The sequence below is a fragment of the Balaenoptera musculus genome, chromosome 18 (genome assembly GCF_009873245.2).
Source record: "Balaenoptera musculus isolate JJ_BM4_2016_0621 chromosome 18, mBalMus1.pri.v3, whole genome shotgun sequence".
Taxonomy (NCBI): domain Eukaryota; kingdom Metazoa; phylum Chordata; class Mammalia; order Artiodactyla; family Balaenopteridae; genus Balaenoptera; species Balaenoptera musculus.
In genome coordinates this window covers 9,102,934-9,122,294 of record NC_045802.1, presented here as the reverse complement: position 1 = coordinate 9,122,294, position 19,361 = coordinate 9,102,934, and the positions used below count along the sequence as shown (strand labels likewise).

Sequence of the window (19,361 nt, the reverse complement as noted above, 5' to 3'; positions counted from 1 at the left end):
GAGAACTGTATACAGACTGCTTATACTAAGACATAGCTTAAACTTTTGGACTTCAAAACATACTCTTCAGACATCTAGACATAAAAAGACAATCACCTAAATGGGGGAAAAATTAGGCCAGTCCCAGACTGTTCAATGTCAAAACAGCAATTTCTACAAAGTTCTGAGGGAAGAAAGAAGCAAGAACCCATATTATTATGCCTGCCAAAATACAGTCTCAGAATTAGAGCAACAGGTTCACATTGCAAACATATGAGGAACTCATGGAATATGGCACATTTGAAACCTTCTTGAAAAAAACATTGACAATAAACCTTAGCTAAAGAACTGAGGAAGGGAGAAACTGTGACAGGGCAGTTGATAAACAAGGAATCCACCAACCTGAGACCCTACCCTGAACCAGGGACTGTTTTAAGAGCTGAGGATACAGCAGTAGCAAAGTCTCTGCCCTTAGAGAGCTAACATTCCGGAGGAGGGAGACAAAAAACCCCATAAATATGTATTGTTAGTGCTGGTGGGTGCTATGGAGAAAAATAAAGCAGAGTAAAGGGGTAAAAGTGCTAGGCTGGGAGCAGAGAAAGTACAGCTCTTTTACAAAGGGTGCTCAGGGAAAGGCTTCTTACGAGGTTGCATTTGACCAGAGACTTTAAGGAGCCAAGGGGGCCAGCTATGTGGCCACCTGGGGAAAAGGTTTTCTGGGAGAGGCAGCAGTGAGTGTAAAGGCTCTGTGATGAAAGTGGGCTCAAGAATAGCAAGGAAGGTGTCAATACAGCTGAAGGGGGATGAGGGACAGCGTTCTGGGAGGTGAGAGTGGTGAAACCAAGTGCTGAGGGGGCCTGGCACAAAATAATAAATGGAAGGCTTTTGTGCTTAAGTTGAGACATAGTTGGGCCTTTACACTTGCTTTCAGATAAAATCTATGGAATCAAGGTATGGAAGGAGGAACGAGCAATGTCATACTGAAGGAATAAAATATAAATGAATTTGGCTAATATGTTGGAGAGTGGTAAAGACTGAAGTAGGAGGTGAAGGCTTGATAGATAGTTCAGTGAACTGCAGAAGATTATAATTATTTGTCTAGTAATCACTAATATGCAAAACAGTTTCTAGCAATTTCTTTAAAATTAAGTAGCACAGAATGGGATGTAAGTTGTTTCCTTGTAATATTGTAGAATTGCTTTTCATTAAGAATCAAGGTTAAAAAACCCTACTTTCAAATCACTAGTTACCAAACTTGCCTATTAGTAGCTCCAATGAATCATAAGGAAGACAAATTTTAAAATATAATGTTTTTCAAAAGCATCAATAAAAAGCTACCATTAAATACACTGTGTATTACCTATTTTTTTCACAACAGAAACTACAAATCCTATTAGGTCCACCTCAGAACAAGGTGGCTGGAAGTCTGGATCCAATAATTTGTTGAAGTGAAGCGGCTCCCTTGGCTGATAAACTTGTAATAAGATTTCATCTGAAGACTACAAGAAAAAAAAATATATCAGTGTACGTATATTCAATAAACAAATACACATCTATCAAAATTGAAAAATCATGATGAAAAGTTTATACCGGTAGTTGTTGATACTGCGTTTTTTTTGTTGCTGTTAACTGTATGTTAGCTCTTTCAGATTTACTTTTAGATTTTGATGCTGCAAGATGATAGATTCTGTATCTCTTTCCCTCTGTTAAGAGAGAATATAAATCTGATGATGGACGCCAGATACTCAACACAACTAGAGAAAGAGGAAAAAGACACAATATAAGAAATGATAATCATCGAGAGTCTTGTTTAAAAATAAATACTGAGGACAATGAAGATCTAAGGGTTATGTTATCACTTTGTGGGTACTGGCAGCCCATTTTTGCTCCTCTTAACATTTTATCTACCATTTGAAATCATTTTATTAATAAGATAATAATTTTTTAAACTTAAAATTGATAAAAACAAAAACTTTACATACTGACCTGAATCTTTTTCCTTTCTCTTACAGCTCATGATACGCAGCTTCCACACAGGTGTAACGTCTCTTGGTAAAATCTGTTCCCCTTGCTCAGCAGACTCCATAGCCTTCCTGAGTTCCACATGGATCTGGGCTTGCTTCTTATCATTCAACATCTGTCTGTGATTATTCAAGGCTCTTAACTGCTCTTCACTAAAATAACCCTGTGGCCATTTAGTATATTGAGGCAGATGATTTTGGAATAAAAAGCAAACAAAACAGAAACAAACCACCTCATCTATTGTAAATGAATCTCTTTAAATGGGGTCAAAATACAACAGAATTTAGTTCACTTTAAGGATGTGACAATATAAAAATTGAGATTAATGTACTCAGCTTATCACATAACAAATATTTTCAAGTGACTTAAACAGTTTACTAATCTTTGTGACAAATTTACCTAGGGCAGGGCTTCCCTGGTGGCGCAGTGGTTAAGAACCCGCCTGCCAAGGCAGGGGACATGAGTTCCAGCCCTGGTCCGGGAAGATCCCACATGTCGCAGAGCAACTAAGCCCGTGCGCCACAACTACTGAGCCTGTGCTCTAGAACCCATGAGCCACAACTATTGAGCCCATGTGCCAAAACTACTGAGTTCGTGTGCCACAACTACTGAAGCCCTCATGCCTAGAGCCCGTGCTCCGCAATAAGAAGCCTGCGCACCACAACGAAAACCCAACGCAGCCATAAATGAATGAATGAATGAATGAATAAGAAAAATTTATGTAGGGCCAAAACAACCCCTACTTATAAATATACTCTAACAATCATAATCATCAACACTGACATTATAAATGGTTAACATCTGAATGCCTATTATATTTGAGAAATAGATCTATGTGTGGGTAATGTATTAATTCATTTAATCATTACAATAATCCTATGAGGTAGGTACTATCCCTGTTTCCATGTGGTAGATGATGAAACTGAGGTACAGACAGAATAAATAATTTGCAGAGGCATACAGGCAGGGGTTGGCTCAAGGGGCCTCATTCTTATCCCCCTGTAGTATAATTTCATTAACTCTCTGGAACAGTAGATACAATTTAAAACAGATATGTACTACAAGCACTTATCTCTGCCTCTACATTTCTCTCCCAATCATTTAGCAAATTGGTGTTTGAACCTCCTGGGAACCTCACCCAGTATTAACAAAAAAAAAATAAACCAAAAATAAAATAAATAGTAATTCTGACATATAACCTACTAGACTGCTGCTGACTTACCCATGTTAATACCCTAATCTATACTGAGAAGGGGGATTATGAAATCCCTGTGCCCTACAAAGGTCTTCCTAAATAGGCAGTGTTTAGGTTAAACATGAATTAAAATAAAATATGTGATTTCAGAAGTCCCACAATACTAAACATTGTCACTGAAAACAAGTCCTTTTAACAGGGTATTTTAGAAATTGATGGCAATTTTCCCCTCTGAGAATGATAATGATACCTTTCAGTGAATCTCATAGAATCACATAAACTTAGAACCTTAGAGATAAGCTACTCTCAGGCTTTCCCCTGGCAGATGGCAGAGAGGAGGTCTGAGAGAGAAATCACCTGTCCAGCTACACAGGGGCAGAGCCAGGTCTAGAACTTAGTCTTCTAACTCTCATTCTGCCCCCTTTCTCCTTATAAGTAAATTTTATAAAAGGAAACCAGAATAATATTTTGTTAAATTTTATGGATGAAATTAAAACTATCTTCATAAGCTACAACAAACACAAAGAGATAGAGGCAAATAATTTCTCAGGAGAGCATAATAAAGCCTTACAGACTTGTAGCAAGGCTTGAAAATCAGACTCACTTCCCACAGGGAGAATCTGAGTTGTAACATTTGGGAATATAAGGGAATTCTGTTCAGAATAGCACTGCTCACTCTCCAAGCAGAGTATTGTTTATTTTGAGGTCCCAATATTTAAGAAAGTTAAGGTTATATACAACATTTATTGTCATCAAATAAATGAGATTAATCAATAAACTGTTTTCCTAAAATTTCCCCTCTCCTCCCTATTTAGCAAACTAATCCTAGAATTTGCATTAATTAGATACCCAGGTGTCTAAAAATTTAGGAAGTAGCCTACCTTAATGTATGAAATGATATTCTAATAATAATATTTACATAGAACTTTCTAACAGTACACTTTACATACATTATCCAATTTGATCCTAAAACAACATCTTTTGTGCCCATTTGATAGCTCTTTTATATCCAGTTTGCTTAGCTAATAAATGGTTGAGCCATGATCTAAAGCCTATGCTATTTGTAACACACTTTCATGCTTCTGAAAGTTTTCCACCTAAGTATCCTTAAGGTAGAGGATTATGAAATAAACTCTAGGTAGGATCTGAGAAAGAGCTGAGAACATGGAAACTGAGACAGTGCCCTGAAGGTACTTGTTTTATCTTAAAAATAAGCAAGTTTGCCTGCATTTTAAACCATATTTAATACATAAATTATTTACCCCTCTCATCCTCTATTTGGTACAGAAGTAGAAATGTAGCACCCTGGTTTGGAACATCACTGAGGACCCCATCACTGAGGTACACATCCCTTGGAGAAACACAGCATTTCAACACAGTGCTTCCTGTCATGGCCAGATGAGTGACTATAGCTTTCCATGTTGAAGGATGAAGATTAGCCTCACTGTAGGCCAGCTTACTCTCTCACCTCAAGGTAACTTGGGTCTGGTGAATCCTTCACAGCTTCATAAAGTTCTGCACCATCTTGCAGAGCACGGACTTGCTGTCTTGTTAGTGCACGTGATGGTATACATCTTTCTGTTATATTTTCTAGGAAAAAAGCAACACTAATTAGCTAAACTATAAATTTAAGAATAGTGAAAACTAGAGAACTCAACAAAAAAAACACCCAAAGAAGGAAGGTTAAAAATAAACCACTTATTTGCTAAAAGTTCTCCAGGAAAATTTGAAACTAGTGTATTCATGGTTTAATAAATTCTCATACAAAGAGTTTACTTCATTAGAGCAATTTGTAAATTTCATGATTTACATGAAATTTACATGATTTACATGAAAATGATTTCATGTAAGTAAATGATTTCATGATTCACTTAATTATGAGCTAGTGATAATTTTAAGTAAATCAAATATTGAGTCCCATTTTCCTGCAGATTTATTTAGAACATGAAGTTAAACGTAAAGAAAATCATGATATCCACCTCCTAGAGTAATGGAAATAAAAACAAAAATAAACAAATGGGACCTAATGAAACTTCAAAGCTTTGCAAAGCAAAGGAAACTACAATCAAGATGAAAAGACAACCCTCAGAATGGGAGAAAATATTTGCAAACAAATCAACGGACAAAGGATTAATCTCCAAAATATATAAACAGCTCATGCACCTCAATATTAAAAAAACAAACAACCCAATCCAAAAATGGGCAGAAGACCTAAATAGACATTTCTCCAAAGAAGACATACAGATGGCCAAGAAGCACATGAAAAGCTGCTCAACATCACTAAATATTAGAGAAATGCAAATCAAAACTACAATGAGGTATCACCTCACACCAGTCAGAATGGGCATCATCAGAAAATCTACAAACAACAAATGCTGGAGAGGGTGTGGAGAAAAGGGAACCCTCTTGCACTGTTGGTGGGAATGTAAACTAATACAGCCACTATAGAGAACAGTATGGAGGTTCCTTAAAAAACTAAAAATAGAATTACCATATGATCCAGCAACCCACTACTGGGCATATACCCAGAGAAAACCATAATTCAAAAAGACACATGCACCCCAAGGTTCATTGCAGCACTATTTACAATAGCCAGGTCATGGAAGCAACCTAAATGCCCATCGACAGACGAATGGATAAAGAAGTTGTGGTACATATATACAATGGAATATTACTCAGCCATAAAGAGGAACGAAATTGGGTCATTTGTGGAGACGTGGATGGATCTAGAGACTGTCATACAGAGTGAAGTCAGAAAGAGAAAAACAAATATCGTATATTAACGCATATATGTGGAACCTAGAAAAATGGTACAGATGAACCGGTTTGCAGGGCAGAAGTTGAGACACAGATGTAGAGAACAAATGTATGGACACCAAAGGGGGAAAGATGCAGGGGGGAGGGGGTGGTGTTGTGATGGATTGGGAGATTGGGATTGACATGTATATACTGATGTGTATAAAATAGATAACTAATAAGAACCTGCTGTATAAAAAATAAAATTAAAAAAAAAATAAAGAAAATCATGAAGAAATGCAGGAGAACATAAAATTTTCTGCAATAAAAAAAGGTAGATAAAAAAAGTAAAATTTCATGTCCTTTAAGCATAAAACACTATGATTTTTATTATTCAAATTGATGCCACAGGGAAAATAAGCTCTAGTTCCAGGTATAAAAACATAAAGATCAACAACTACAACAGCAAAAATGCAAGTTCTATAATGTAGATAAGGACACAGAGGAAAGAGAATGACAAACGGCTTGGGGAGAATAATTTGATAGTTCTTTCCCTTGTTGCTTTTTTTCCTCTAATACCAAAAATCGATGCTACAAATACTTTAGTACTAAAGCTTATGGGCCAGTTTAATTAAGACTTCTGAAAAGTGCTGTAGGTATGTAATGTTTAATTGCCTAAGACAATTTGTGAGGATCTAAAAGCTCACTATGTTGAATAAAGATGTGATATTTTGGGGCCAATTCAATGCTTATCTGTTTACCTATGTAATATTTTTTTTTTTCAAATCAGAAAAAATTCAAATTCAGAATTAGAAAAAAAAGATCTATTACTCAAAATAAAGACAATTCACCCAGTTAGAAGCCTCTGAAACTCTGAAAAAAAGATCTTGTAAATACAACTCATTTTTACCTTCATGCTCTTCAAATTCTGCTTGAATTTTAGTGAATAGGGCTTCCAGTTTCTTTTGTTGGGCTTCTGCATATTTTGTTGCTTCCTTTTCTTCTTCTCTTTCATTGCGAAATATGTATAATCCAGATGATGTCTTCTCCATCCACTGTAATAATGTGTCAAACAGAAATACAGGGTAGGGAGTGATTATTCAAATTAATTGTCTCTAAAGAAAGAAATACAGAGTCAGTTTCAAGAATACATCATACCTGTATAGGGTATGCTCTTTGAATAATTATATCAACACAACCAACATTTCCTCCATCGCTGAAAAGTGATGACAAGGGAAGAGGAAAAGGTCTAGGATTGGAAAAGAATCCGAGTTTGGCATACCAGCAAGCAGGCCGAGTGCTGTTAGCAGAAATCTGGACAAATTAATAAATTGATTTATAAGTTAAATATATACCTGTATTCAATTCTATTTCAGATTTTATAATAATTTTCCTTCTTTTACGGCTGACACCAAATCATCTCATTGTGAAATTTCAGAATGATGGAGACAATCTTAAAAACGTCCTAGGAACAGATCACATAGTAAAGGACTGGGAATAAGACCAGCACTGAACTTAACAGAAACTATACCAGAAGCAAGAAGGTAATAGAGGAAATGTCTTCAAAATTCTGAAGGAATTATAATATTTCAACCTCAAATTCTATATTCAGCCAACCTTGTAATAAGATAAAAAAACACTGCATGTTCCCTTTCTCAAGAAGCCTCTGGAGGTTGTGTGCCCTTAAAGCTAGGGAATACATCTAGAAAGGTATGGAATCCAGAGTATAGGGCTTCTAACACAGAAAGAGGTGAAAATAATTTCAAGAATAACTGTGCAGCACACATAGAAGATAACCACTTCAGAACTGAGCAGGAACATGGAGAGATCCAAGGAATCTCCAAGAAAAAGAAATGGAACTGATAAAGATATTTTAACATAGTGAGACAATTTTTATATGGCTCCTGTGTGGGAATGAGTTGGTAATAAGGATACAGAAAATTAACAAAAACAAAAAAGACAAGACAGTTAATAACTCCAGGGAAAGCAGTAAGTTGTAAAGAAAGGAAATGTAATCATGGTATATTGTATGCTGAGTTGCAAAAAATATTTTTCACAGTCATTATAACATAAACATTGAATACGGACTTCACTCCTCATCTTTCATAGCAGGAAGCTAACAGTTAATGTCTAAACTGAAGGTGAAAAGAAGACCTAACAGTATAAGCAAAAGAAACAGCCAAAGGGATTGGAAGTGGCTGCCTTTGGGGAGCATGAAGGGCCGTTAGGCAGGGTTGCATCAGTGAGTGCTTTTGTGGGGCAGGCTATACACCTTATTTTACTTGAGTTTTGAAATTATGCACATATATTGATTTGATAAAAACAAAACAAAAATTGAAAGCCAGTGCAACTTTGATATTCTAAGCAACATAAAACAAAAGCCTGTTTCAGCCTGACTGAAAGCAACTCAAGTTAATGACAAATTATCTCTTTAACTTAAAAATGACTGACTTATTAAAATGCTTTCCTGAACTACAGTGATCCAGAATACAACAGAAGTAAATTCTTTTTTTTTTTTTAGAAGTAAATTCTTTACAAGGTTACCTCATAAGTGAATCTGAATGTGCAACATTAGCAGTCATTTCTGATAACAATATTACAGACTATTCAACATGACAAAGTCCTGTTATCTAGGTTTAAATCTACATAGAGATGAAAGGTGTACTTTAGTATTCTATATCCAAGAATCACTGAAATCTAATGTTCTAATCATACTGGAACAGAGATTTGGCCAAGTAATCACAGTGGAAGCAGAGCAGTACTATGAGAACAACATGAGGGCTACAGGTACCAAAATCAAACATCCGGTGCCAATTTACTCCTGCTCTGTGACTGCAACTGCATTATTTCAGCTCAGTAAATATCTCTGGCTTTCCGAAAACACAAATATTTAACTATCTGAGAAATATGCCACTTAAACGAATAACAGTATCAGTACATTTTCAAGAAACAAAGCATCCTTAATAGGCATAAGTAAATTTAAAAATTTAAATGTAAACTCTCTCTAGAATTTAACTGAATCAGTGACTGATTTTTACCAAGAGTGTGCATTAATTTAATTTACCTTTAACATAAGAGATTCTGGGGCTTCAAGAGGCGTACAGGCATCAGGAGAGCCCACCAGCTCTGCTCCGTGAATTATGATCTTCTGACCCACAGTTAGTCTACTGTTCTTTAAGAGAGCTAAGAGGGGAGGATCCACCTGGGCCTTAATAGCATACCATCCATCTGTAAGTTCGACAGTGGCCACTTTTGTGGTATCCATACTATTAGTTTTACTGCTAGAAGTTTCAGATATATTTGTGCTTAATGAAATTATTTCAGAAACACAGAGAACAAGCGTTTTTGCAGCTGTGTCATCCCTTTCCATTATCTTTTTTATAGCTGATCTTCTGCTTCTATCAATTTCCATATCATATCTAAAAAGAAAAAAATGAATTATTTTAGAAATTGTGGGTCTAGAATTTCATTGTAAAAAGAAGTCACCGAATAATTGAGAATAAAAATTAAATACCTTTATTGAATACTGAGACTGAAGAGAATTTAAAATTTGGTAGCTGGTAATATATTAAGTTTTATACTGCTAAAATATGAATTAAATATTAAAACCCCCAAAATGCAAAAATGCTTTACTAGCAATCCCTGAATAGTGGATCAAATTAGTAATTCATATTCTTCTCATGTGCCAAGAGGTTATGGAGAGGGTGGGAGAAGAGGGAGGCATAGGGTGTATGAATGTGTGATTGCTCTTAAGTGGGGGCTGGAGGGTGACAAGAGAACTGCGCTATACAACTGAACAGCAGTGTGGGATGGCAGCTGTCACCAACAACTGGCTCTGATGTGCAAGTCACAGACAGCACAGAAGTCTGACCCATACAATATATGATTACATAATATAGCGCTTTAAACTTGCCTGTATTTGAGTTGAAGAAGTACCCTTTCTGGGCTTAGGCATCTATTAGCAAATTCTTTAGGAAAGGCAAATTCCATAGCTGCCAGTTTCCATATAATCCATCTATAATGATTATAGACCCAAACTCTAGAAATAAGCTTTGGATCCACACCTGGGGTGTCACACAGAGCCCTGAACAAATAAAGGTAGAAGAAATAATAAAAGCCAGGTAAGATGTTATTGAATTCAATAACCCCGACTATTCTTTGCACAAAAACTAAATTGTACAAGATCATTCAATAAGTTTTTATGAGTTAACATAATAAGTATTATAATTTTAGAAAATGACATGTATCAAAATATGCTAATAAAAATTTCACTTAACATGTTAGTCAATACAATTATTTCAACTGGAAAATGAGATCCTTACTGTAAAATAATTATATTTTAGATTATATATTTCTTGTTAAAGAGATTATTTTTAGAAATCACCTAGTCCTGGTTCTCTTCTTGATATCTGCTCAAATCTACAACTTGGGCCCTTTCTGCTCAAATCTACAACTCCTCCTCCTTTCCCATTCTCACTCTCAGCACTACATAAACAGAAGTAATTAAAAGAGAACTTCCATAAACTTCCACCCTCCTATCTACCAACCACCAGCATCAGTACCCTTACACATTGCCTTCTTACTCTATTTAAAAAATTGTACCTCTCCTCACCTCTCTCTTACCCCCTTTTTCCAGCTTTATCTTCAAAGTATTTATCACTTTTTAATATACTATACCATTTACTTATTCCCTTTAAAATTTTTCTTTCCCTGTCCCAAACTAGAATATATGATTTATTAGGGCAGAGTTTTTTTGTTTTGCTATCCCTAGTACCCAAGATAGTATCTGACACATAGTAGGTGCTCAATAAATATTTGTTGAATCATCAAAAACACAGCTTGAGACTCAACACGCGAACAGTTTGAACCATGCCCACCTGATTACAGAGTAATCACTCAACCTCTACACTATGCAGTCTACCTAATACAATTAAGTGATACAGCTGTTACTTTTCCAACTAGAATCAACAGCTGATATTTGTTATGAGGGACAAGTACCAAGATGTAAATAACATTCGTGTTTTAAAATACTCCAAAAACATAACAAAAATTTAAAGAAAAAATATTTTACCACTTTTCTCAAAACTATAAACTTTAGAAAGATATACCGAGATCTCAAAAATAAGGGCACAGGAGAAAGGTTTCCTATCTCTTGTCATTGGCATGAGGTAATACCTCCCTGATAGCAAACATTTAAAATTATGTTTGTATAAACACTAGAATCCTAAGAGTATATATAGTTCCTAAACTGTTGATTTTTTAGGGCACTGGAGTTTTCTAGTCACTTGGTATTACTGATATTTAAGTATTTCTGTTTAACTTTATTTTTTATATTTCATATTTACTGAAATACACAATGAAAGAGAATATCCACACAAGTATACACATGTGTGTGGGTTTATAAGGCCAACTCACACTTAACTTTTCTTATCAGTCTTTATTTTGTAAAAGCTATAAGAATAATGTCCTAGTTTAAGAAAAACCAATTCACTAAATCCTAAGACAAACCAAAATTCACTTTTCAAAAGATTTCAACAGAGTATCAAGTGAACCACGTGTACTTAGAATGATTCAATGTATAAACTTTTGATTTCTAGCCAAATTTTTAAGTTCAGGAGAGATAAGGAAAGATAAAAAGGGACTTGTGAGGAAGAGAGAGATGATGGAACATATAAAAGTTAGTTAATACAAGATTTCTTTTTGCAGAGAGTACCTATAAAATTCTTCTTTTCCAGCCTTTCCATCATTGGAGGGTATGAGCCATCCACCATCAGCCAACTGTATTCCCTTTCCAGCCCATAAACTCTCCTTACCAAAATAATCCTGAGTGTGAAACTGAAAAGACTCTGCATTTTTGCTGTTAATTTTTACACAATGTTTAGAAACACCGTGCCTATATAGCTGCACAAAATAAATGATAGAAAAATTTGATGAGTAAAAAACATCAAACAAAAGAATGTTTCACAGGAAAAAAAAATTATAACACACCCAAACTGAATCTACCCAAAGTTTTTCATTTAAATATGAAAATATTCACTATAAAAATATGTAACGTACTTAATAGAAGCTAAAAACTTTTGACATAATATAAATGACCTATACATTCAAGAGTCTGCTGCACCTTTCCCATTCCCGTTGTGTACATGCCTCCTGCTATATCTGCCATAGGAAGTCGTTGTGGGGATAAAAAAGTAATTTAATGTTTAAGAAAACCTCTTAAGTTAAAAAAACTCAGAAGGGGCCCAGACTCTCACCTCTGCATTGCCCCAAATTCCAACTAGATAGTACTGGCTTAATAAGAATCCTTTTAAAAATGTAAATTGGCTCTTAGCAGGTTCAGGGTTATGAGTCATTCACACTTTAAATTCAATGAGACTACTTTCCTCTAACACCCAGCTGAGAGCACTTATAGTAATAAAATGAATACATTTTGAAGGCGAAAGAGAAATTGTAATTTTGAAGCACTGATCACTTTAGTAGGATAAGGCAGCAGAGGAGAAGGAGGCTGCCACTGCAGGCTGATTAGGAAGCAAGATGATCTTACTCATCCATTTCTGCAACAATTTGTTTTCTTTAAACAATCTGAAGATGCCAGTTAATGAAATAAAGTTACACATTGCTATAAAAGCTATTAATTAGCATTATAGACAAAAGCATACCTGTTTATGAGAACATGCAGTGGGGACTCGGCCTTCTACTGCTACTTTCAGAGAGATTCTAGGCATAGTGGATGTTTTTGCAAGATACAGACTACCTGGCTGTGGAAAAATACGTTGCCTTTGTTTCTTTTTAATTCGCATATCCTGTATATCTCTGGCAGTCTGAAGATTTGTAATTAAATCTATTAAAGAATAAATAATTAACAAAAAATAAAATTGAATATAAAATTTTAAAAGCACAACCCTTGTTTTATAAAATGATATATATCAATTTGCTCTAACTTTAAATCTTAAGGGATGAAAAAAAGTTTCTACTTGAAAAATGTTTCTAAAAGAACAGAAATAGATTATTTTTATTTCGAATTTGGAAGAAAATTAGTAGCCTGATAAAAATCATAATCCAATAATAGCTGTCCTAGACTGCGTGTCTAATAGCTTTTTTTTTTTTTTTAAGAAGAATGTCTACAATTAGCTACCTTTGAAAGAAAACATTAGAGTAATTTAAACTTAATCTTTGGACAGAAAAATCTAAAGCAATACAAAAGGTTTTGAAATTAGTAATCATCATAAAAGGGGGAAAAATCCTCAAGGTGTTATTTAATATAAGAAATATATATCTGAAAGGCAAAAATACGTCAACACAAAATTTCACACAATACCTAAAGGTTCTTCTTCACCCTTTGTGAAAAGCATAGTTGTTTGATGAAGTTCACTGTCATTAACATTATTTTCACCATCACCAGAGCCATGTTCATCTATGTTTTTTTGTTTTTGCTTGTTTTCCTCGAAATTAGTATTCCTGTTAACACACTGTTCATCTCTGTGAACATGCGATTTAGTTTTAAAAGGTGGGACAAAGACTTTCATTGGTTTGCCTGTAGTTATCGAGTGTCTCCTTTTTTCATTTCTTGGGGCAGGAACCTTACAAAGTGGCTGCCCTGAAACTGATAAACTGCTTGAAGACTTTTCCAAAGTCAGGTGTTCAGAAAAATGAGATTTAGATAGAAATTCTTGACCAGATGCAGTGAAATTTGGATTCTGCATTTCTCGCCTTTCCGTACTTGTGCTACAATGGGGAGAAAATATTTAAGCTTGATTATTTACCAGTAAATGTACATATATATAAATGTTTTGGAATATGTATTTTTTTTTTGTAGACCCTCAGTTGCTACATGGCAATCCTATTCTGGTAACCGTTCTGCATTTCATCATGGTTGCCCTCCAAAACAATACCACACTCTCCAAGTCTATCTCTCACACACTGACTCCCAGCCTTTGACTTAACCACCTACAAACATGAGAGAAGAGAATCTGTCAAACATGGATTCCCCCGTCTGTCTCCTCCAGGTCTATCACAGCTCCTCACTTACCTCCTTCCCCAGACGTCTGTCTACCCGTCCTCTTCTCGTGGTAACCTCTTCACCTGTATTCTTGACTCCATCTAGTATCCCAGTCTCCTCGGGAGCCCCACTCTTGCAATGATTATTCCATCTCCTTCCTTTCTCTTTCTACCATCTGTTACACCTTTTTCATTCAGAAAGCCTTGCCCACCCTAGACTTTTTTCTCAACCTTATCTCCCTTTCAAGCTGATACTGTTACGTACCCCTCATGGCCAACCTTCCTCCATAGGTAATCTAAAGTAGCTATTTTCACTTCCTCACTTTCCACTCTCTGAACTCTCATTTTCCCCACTAGTCTATAGAAACTGTTCTCAATAAAGTTGCTAATGACCTCCCAATACCAAAATAAAAAAAAGCTTCATGTGTAAACGCATTCTGCTTGATCTCTAACAGTTTTCACTACTTTTTCATTTTTAAAATTCTCACCGCGAATATTTACACCACGATTGTCCCTCTTTTTCTTTCTTTCCTTCTTTTTTTTTTAACTGTGTTTTTCCTCTTTCTCTTAAAAATCTTCCTGCCTCCAAAGTTGGATTTCTTCCCTAGACACTTCCCCTGGGTGATATGAGTCATTTACATTGCTTAAATTACCATCTAACAATAAAAATATCAATCTGTATCTTTATGCCCGACATTCCCCAGGTGTTATTCCTACACTTTGAACTGCATCTAGTACCAGACATCCCTATCTTGATGTTCCACACTCATCTCAAACTAAGCATGTCCAAAACCAAACCTACCACCTTCCCTAGCGTACATGTTCTTCCTCGATATTTTGTTGAAAACCCCATACTTCCTTTTACCCAACCCTAAGCCCATGGAACTTGAAGTTACCCTACAACTTATTTAGTTATCCATTCATCTATCCAGCAAATATTTAATGTGTTCCTACTACTTGCCAGGCAGTGTTTTGGCTGGGGGATATAGTGACAAATGAAACAAAATCATAGAGTCTACATTCTAGTGGAGGGAAACAAGTAAATATGTCAATTGGTATTATATATGCTATGGAGAAAATTAAAGCATGGTAAGGGGGACAGGAAGTGTCCAGCAGAAATAAATAAATGATATTTTATATAGGGTGGTAAGGAAAATGTTATTGATAAGGTGACATTTATACAGAGACCTAAAGGAAGTGAGAGGGAAAGCCATGAAGGGATTTGGGAGAAGACTGCTACAGGAAGAGTGGACATCACGTCCTGGGCTAGACACAAGTATGCCTGGAGCAGAGCAGGCAAGGGGAAAGTTAGCAGGTGAGACTGGAAAGGTAGCAAAAAGGCCAGATCACAAAGAACCTGCATACCATGGTAAGGACTTCTGGCTTGTACTAGGAGATGGGAAGTCATGGAACAGTTTTTGAGTCCAGAAATGACATAATCTGTCTTATATTTAAAAGGATCCCTCTGGCTTCTTTGTTGAAAATTCACTGTGTATAGGGAGGTGGGGGGAGGCAAAGTAGGAAGTAAGGAGACCAGTTCTGTTGAAATAATCTAGACAGTTTTATGGTGACTTGAACCAGGTGTTAAGGGAGGAAATGGTGAGAAATGATTGGATTTGGGGTATATTTTGAAAGCAGAGTTGTTAGACTTTTACATTTATAGGAATACAGGTAAGGGGAAAGAATATCAGCTTTGGAGATGTTACATTTAAGATGTCTATAAGTCACCCAAATAAAAATGTCAAGTAGGTAGCTGAATAAATATGTTGTTCAGGGAAGAAATCTGGGCTAAAGATATTAATTTTGGAGCTGTCACCAAATAGATGGTATACGGAGTCATGAGAGTGGATGAGATACTAGGGAGGAAGGGCAGGAAGAGAAGCCATCTGGAGCTCAACCATGGGGGAATTTAACATTTAGCAGTTAGGGGAAGAATTAGCAAAGGAGAGTAAGAAAGAACAGCCAGTGGGATAGGAGGAGACGTAAGACAGATGTCCCAGAAGCCAGAGTAAAGAAAATGGTAACTGGTAATCTTGATGAGGGGTAGTGGGTCGTGATGAAAGACTGGGATGGGCTCAGGAGGGAAAGGGAAGAGATGAAGTAGAGAAAGTGAGCTGAGACAATTCTCATGAGATGTGCTTTAAGTGGGGCCTAGAAATGGACTGGTGGGATAAGAGAAGTCAAGAGAGGCTTTTCTCTTCAAGACGGGAGATTTACAGCAACTACCTAAACTGATGGGACTAATCCAGTAAAGTGGAAAAATGATCAGTGCAGGAGGGAGAGGGGACAATGGCTGGACTGGTTTCCTTGAATAGACCTAGATGAGATCAAGTGCACAGGAATGAATAAACCTGGGCACTCCAAAACTTATTTTCACTGATTTTTCACTCCAGTGTTTTTAAATATGAAGAATATTGTGAAAATGAGGAGTTTGCTTTGCAAGTTATAATCAAGACCTCTATTTGAATCCACATGGAGATATTTTGCCACTCTCAGTTAATGACTCTCTGGCCAAATCTTAAATCTATCTTCCACTCACTCTCTGCTCTCTACCACATGTACTAACTAAACTAAGGCCTTTACTTCCTTACTAATCTCCTTGCAACATTTTCTTCTGGTCTGTTTCTAAAACACAAATCTGGTTACGTCGCTTCTCTTCTTAAACTTCCAAACACAAACTATCACCTATCCAGGTTTCGACTTGTCAGAAATGACATACAGGAGGCTTCCTTTTTGGTCCTACTCTCTCCATTTCTTTGTGTTTCCTCCCAGTCCTCACCCCACCCCCAGCCTGCCAAAACCCATGATGAAAGTCACACAACTTCTTACTGTTTCCAGATTTGCAATGCCCTCTTTAAGCAGCATTCTTTACATTCCATCTAAAGTACTTTTCCTATTAAGCTTTTGTCACATAATTAAGCTGCCAATTTTTCTATGCTCTTACATCACTTTATTATATTCATCTTAGTATTTATAGCACAATAATTCTTTTCATGCCTGGCTCCAAGACAAGCAATCTGACTTGGACTTACATATCTTTTCATCTATCAACACAGTATAAATTAGATACTTCGAAAAGGTGCTTAATACCTGTTTGTCAAATGCATAAAACTGTTTTCCCATCATATGAGTAAATTAAGGTAATATGTAGATAAGTAAGCATTTACTTTATTTTTAATATTAAAACCTGTTTTTGAAAATGAAAAATTTAATAATCACCTGGATTTCTACATTCAAAACATGTATATTAGTAGCCTGCTGAAAAATATATTCCAGAATACAGTTCGATGACTTTTTCAACACTGCCACAAGTAGTTATTTTTGAAAAGATAACATTAATGCAATTTAAACCACATCTTTGGGCTTAAAAATTTACCATTAGAAAAGATTTTACAACTGCTGTCTACAATTTGAGATGCTTCTGTGATATTCACACCCATTATCTATAAGAGACACCTCAGTAACTGCTTCTTTTGGGCTTTTTTCTATTGAAAAGCCACCATGGAGAATGAAGATTTAGCTCCCACAAGACCACTTTCACTTTACCAAACACTCTTTCTCTCTCTCCTTTCCTCATCTTCCCAAGTTATGTATTTGATTCTGTCAATATTTCACATTTACATCATGACTAAATACTTTTTACAGCTGAATGTGTTATATTAGTAAAAAGTATTATGTGGTATTAATATGTAGTACATACTCATTGTACTTCCTATCTTTACAACTTTTGCTTTCCATTGGTTTGTTTTTAAAACTCTGCTACTTTTCTATGTACCTATCATTCATTCACACCCAAACTCTAAGCTTTATATATAGAATTCTCTTTTCATTCTGCTCCTTGAATAGTGTTTCTTCTAAGTTATTTTCATTAGTTTGATTTTTGGTTATTTCATTTTTGGTTTTTGTGATGTTTGGTAATCTTTGGTTGTCTGTTCATATTTAAGCGTCAGGGATCAAAGAGCTGTTTGGAAGCCTTTGGTACACCGTTACTGATTGTAAGCAACACTGTAGATTAACTGGAAGCTTCCAACAGTGAAAACTTAGCTACCGGCATTCTGGAAGCTGAGTAGGGGAAGAAGACCTGGAGAGGAGAGCCCCCGAACATTCAGTGTGCACACATTAACCTGATCCCCCTGCCTTCAGTATATTACTCCTGCCTTCAACTGTGCCTAGTGTGTTCAATAAAGAAACCCTGTATTGTACCCTCCCTGGACAGTTAACCTCTAGTCTTTTGTTAGAGTGCATAAGAGGTAGTGCCCAGCTTCATGGAGTGAAGGAGGGGATTTGACTGCATCTTAAATAGACTTTCAACCTATATACCCTTATTTTGGCTCCTTCTTCACCACCCAATTCTTTTTTCTTTCTTTTTTTTCTTAATTTTATTTATTTATTTATTTTTGGTTGTGTTGGGTCTTCGTTGCTATGCGCGGGCTTTCTCTAGTTGTGGCGAGCAGGGGCTACTCTTCGTTGCGGTGCGCAGGCTTCTCATTGTAGTGATTTCTCTTGTTGCGGAGCACGGGCTCTAGGCACGCACGCTTCAGTAGTTGTGGCTTGCGGGCTCTAGAGTGCAGGCTCGGTAGTTGTGGTGCATGGGCATAGATAGCTGTTCCACGCCACGTGGGATCTTCCCAGACCAGGGCTTGAACCCATGTCCCCTGCACTGGCAGGCGGATTCTTAACCACTGCGCCACCAGGGAAGTCCCTCACCACCCAATTCTGAAGATTCACCAGTTCCTGAGCTTCTGAGGCTTTAGTGTAAAATGGTTGGTTCTCTCCTCTCCCCACTACCACTTTCAAATCAGTTTTCTCCTGTATGTATGCTTTGAACAATGTAGTCACTGTGGTCTCTCCTCTCCCATTCTCCCTGTCTTTGGGGAGGGGACGTATGTGTGTGTGTGTGTGTGTCTGTGTGTGTCTGTGTGTGTGTGTGTGTGTGTATGAATTCCTTCATGGTTGTTTTGGTAAAAATTTGAGAGGCAATTAAAGTAGGTGAGTATGCTCAATTCACCATCTTTACCAAGAAGTTTCTTAATACATTAAAATACTTCAGGTTCTGCTTTAATCTTTTTCTTGTAGGCAAACTCTCCCAGGGCTTTATTCTTCCAAAATGGTCTGGGTACCTGTCTAGGTTTAGCCACACAGCTGTAATTCTGGGATCTCCCCCTTCTGTATAATCCTGATGATTCCCTTTACCTTTCTCCTATGTTGAATTCCTGTTTCTTAAATCCTGTATCTTCCTCCTTCTGATTTATGGACTTTAGTTACCTCCGTGAGAAAAGTGTGTGCGAGACAAACCTTTTGATACTTTACATCTGAAAAATGTTTATCCTCACACTTATTTGATATTTTGGTCAGTGATAGAATTCTAGGTTGAAAATTGTTTTCTTTCAGAATTTTAAAGGTATTGCTCTGTATTATACATTTTAGAATC

The 19,361-nt window shown here is 36.3% G+C and overlaps 1 protein-coding gene across 2 annotated transcripts in view; it reads right to left on the bottom strand.

Moving 5' to 3' along the window:
- BRCA2 (BRCA2 DNA repair associated) overlaps positions 1–19,361 on the bottom strand; it is a 53,959-nt gene that overhangs the window by 8,177 nt on the left and 26,421 nt on the right. The window contains exons 14-24 of one of the 2 annotated variants that reach the window (XM_036831186.1): positions 13,251–13,657; positions 12,592–12,773; positions 11,646–11,833; positions 9,846–10,016; positions 8,997–9,351; positions 7,091–7,246; positions 6,843–6,987; positions 4,665–4,786; positions 1,966–2,164; positions 1,570–1,733; positions 1,340–1,478 (exon numbers count right to left, since the gene is read on the bottom strand). In XM_036831186.1, the coding sequence (XP_036687081.1) occupies positions 1,340–1,478; positions 1,570–1,733; positions 1,966–2,164; positions 4,665–4,786; positions 6,843–6,987; positions 7,091–7,246; positions 8,997–9,351; positions 9,846–10,016; positions 11,646–11,833; positions 12,592–12,773; positions 13,251–13,657 (2,228 nt within the window). Of the gene's footprint in view, positions 1–1,339; positions 1,479–1,569; positions 1,734–1,965; positions 2,165–4,664; positions 4,787–6,842; positions 6,988–7,090; positions 7,247–8,996; positions 9,352–9,845; positions 10,017–11,645; positions 11,834–12,591; positions 12,774–13,250; positions 13,658–19,361 lie in introns of those variants that run through there. The other variant, XM_036831187.1, reaches the window with a different exon arrangement.